At 36.3% G+C, this 3,425-nt stretch overlaps 1 protein-coding gene across 1 annotated transcript in view; it reads right to left on the minus strand.

The window, feature by feature from the left end:
• Positions 1-2,460: 2,460 nt before the first annotated feature.
• LRIT3 (leucine rich repeat, Ig-like and transmembrane domains 3) overlaps positions 2,461-3,425 on the minus strand; it is a 12,295-nt gene continuing 11,330 nt past the window's right edge. The window contains 2 exon segments of the mRNA XM_029085467.1: positions 2,461-3,421; positions 3,423-3,425. The exon segment at positions 3,423-3,425 is cut by the window's right edge and continues 115 nt beyond it. Of these exon segments, the coding sequence (XP_028941300.1) occupies positions 2,461-3,421; positions 3,423-3,425 (964 nt within the window).

Consider the following 3,425-nt stretch of genomic DNA (forward strand, 5'->3'; position numbering starts at 1 on the left):
TATTTCTTCAGCTCTTTAACTAAATCAGTGCTGGGCGATGCAGGGCACATGTCTTTATTGTAAGATTTGGCCTTTGTATCAAATTCCTATTGAAATTCCCCAGCAATTTTGCTGTTTTGATGTGAGGTACAGAACCATGTCCAGGTTATATAACTCTGCTGTCTCAAGAACTGTGGAAAAAATAACATATCTCATGTTTTCTTGCAAGAACATGCCCTTTATAATACATTCCATCTCCGATATACTGATACCACATGTAGCTATAGAGATTCATTTCTAACTTTAGGACATGCTAATTCCACAAGGATTAGTCAAATCAAAAGGTTTCAAGTGAGCTCTCTCAAAGCTTTGCACCACCTCAGTCCAATATATTGATGTATCATCTAAAAGTCAGGTGATAGCACTTTTGAACTCTAGAAGCAGATTCAAGTTTCTTGCAAAGCTTTGAAACCTGAAATCAAATACTCTCCAGGAATGAAAAAAAAAAAGTTAAAACAATTGCTCTTTTTAATGACAAAAATGGTGTTTTTAATTGGAAACACCTTCAGCAACAACTACTGGCTACACTATAAGGAAAATAGAAGGCAAATAATGTAACACTTCAGGTCCTGTTAAAAATTTAGTTTATCGTAAACTGCTTGTCAGATGAACCTTGGTTTTGACACAAAAATAATGTTTTCCCTAAAATATCCCTTTTTTTTTTTTTAAAAAGAGACAAAGTAAAAATATTCCACTCAGAAAACTAAAAGCATTTTCACTGCAATCAAAATTATCCATGGAAAAAGAAGCAAGATCACTTTTTAACCACACATACCAGTAACACAGAAAAAAACATCAAGGTTAATTCTAAAAGCATATGCAGTTAAGCTAATTTTGCACCTTTGAACATCTTGTCTGCATCTTTACTACAGCACCCATTGTCTCAAATACTCATTCTATTATTCTTGACCACCAAGCACCATCATGTAGATGCTATGGAGATTTTTCAATGTGTTCATTTTCTGACATTATTTTATGCTGGGAGGTTTTTTGACAGTGATTTCGTCTTGCCAAGCTATGCCTTACAAAATAAGCTCTCTAGCATTCCAGCAGGTAAAATTTAGTCGTATGCTAGTGATACCAAGAAATGCTACTATTTTAAAGTTAACTAACTGAGCTTTGGTTGGTAGCTTTGAGTAATATTTCTCCATCTGGAAAGAGAAGATTCCCAATTTCCTAGCAAAACAGTTCTCTAGGCATAGAAAGGTCCAAGAAAACAACCCAGCTGTAATTTTTAGGAATAAACTGTCGTTCTCAATTCATACATACTCCTAACCATAATATCTGAACTTAAAACAATAAAAGCTCTGTTATTTACTGCAGGCAATAAAAAGCAGCCTCAGAATAGACAATTCATTATTATAATTAATAGGCAATTCTGTATTCATTGTTGTTATTAATATCAATACCTGATTTTCTAAACATGGGGAAGCATGCTCACAAATAACTTTCACGATGCTCATTAAACTTCATTACACATCCAACGTGACCTGAGGACAATACCCCTTCTTAGTGTATCTCAAAAATGTATTATATTACTACAAAGTAATACATAATATTGTGCAATAACTATGTAATATATAGGTATATAAGACTGTGTGTTGTATTACATAATACCACAAAATTTTCTGTACAGATATTTCTGAAGTTGAGGCATAAAGACATATGCATCCAAGTAAATTCTAAGGCTGTGATTTTGCAATAAGATCATTTGGTGTAAATTAACATTATTAATGTCTAGTATAACAACATCTTACCTGAGCTTCAGAATACTAAAGAAGCTCCTTTGCCATAGCATCTGCAAAATGGCAATATGATATGTATTGTACTTCTCAAGAGTCCATAAGCTATGGCTACCTAGCTTCAGTCTTGATTGGCCTGAGATCACTTCAAGTCCCAGATACTGTACAGAGTTGTATGACACCTCAAAGCACAAGCTGATGTCAGAAGAAAACGTGTATTTTCAAATAAAGTTTTGACCTCAATACAAGTAATTTAAACTGTTTTCCTATTATTTTAAGTACATAGTTTTTATGACGGTTGTGATTAACGTTGGATCCATGCATTTAGCACATCATACAGTAAAAATGAGAGAAGAGAAAAAAGAATGATGTTTTAATGAAAATGAAAAATAGAAGGTCTTTAACTAGGCAACGATTTCATGCTGCATTTATCTTTTGAAGAACATCGAACATCATTCCTTCCCATTCAAAGTCACAAACACAAAAAAAAGAAAATAAACAAGTAACATTTTTCTTCTGTTCTCCTTCCTACCCACCATCCTAGCCATACAGTAGACTGCATTACATCAGACAATATATTCTGACCACCACCTAGCACCAACCTGCTTCCAGATGCAGTATCATCATTTTGGATCTATTTTACCTATTGTATATTCATCTTCTCCACCCTCACTCATGTTCAACACAGATACTCAGATCTAGAGCCCTCACTTTTGAAGGTCATTTGAGAATCCATGCTTGATCTAGAACAAAGCAGAAGTCTTTCTGACTCATCTGTGTACCTTCGTGCCCAGAGCTGCTCTCCTGCATTGACTGTCCGAGGCTTCAGAGACAGTGTTTCAAATTTCACATAGGTCTCTTTTGCAAGGTCAGCTTCCTTTGCAGTTTTCGGTTTCACACGAAGTTTTAAAACTTTGTAGAGTAAGAAAAATATCAAAGGTAATACAACCACACAGGCTGCACTGCTGGCCAATATCGGAATAGAAAATTGAGAGCTGCTTTCATCATTTAGCCCATCAGTGGAGAAAATAATGCACTGCTCTTTTGTAGGTGGCACTCCTTTGGGCGAGACACATGCCATATATTGAGTACTAGGTTGCAAGCCATCAATTGTGACTTTGTTTTTGCTAGCATCAGTGCTCAGAGGCAACATATCTTTCTCACCATACTTTGAGTATAACACAGTCACTGCAGAGTCACTTGTGGCATTGACAATTTTCCAAGTTAAGGTCACTCTTTCATCAGTTTCACTGATCACTCTTAGGTTCTTTACAGTAACATTTTGCTCAGCCATACCCGCTGTATTCAATGAAGTCTCCTCACCTTTCTTGCTTGTCTCCTCAATCTGCTTTGTCTCCTCACCTTTCTTGCTTAAATCCACAATCTGCTTTTTGTTTCCACTTGTCACTGCCTTTGAATTTTTCTTTCCATCAAACATGGGCCTGGATTGCTTCTTGTCAGTAAACCTTGTTGATCTTTCAGTGCTAACCAGTGCTGTGGTGTTTGGTGTGGTAGGAAGAGGTGTGGTTGTCCTCTCAAGTTCCTGCTTGGATTCCCCCTGAGTGGTATACTGTCTCTCTGCCTCTTGCTTCTTTCCGTACTTCTGTGGTGTCATAGTTGTAGTAACTACACCAACCACTGTGA

This window comes from Antrostomus carolinensis, unplaced genomic scaffold (assembly GCF_000700745.2).
Source record: "Antrostomus carolinensis isolate BGI_N321 unplaced genomic scaffold, ASM70074v2 scaffold7070, whole genome shotgun sequence".
In the NCBI taxonomy this organism is placed as follows: domain Eukaryota; kingdom Metazoa; phylum Chordata; class Aves; order Caprimulgiformes; family Caprimulgidae; genus Antrostomus; species Antrostomus carolinensis.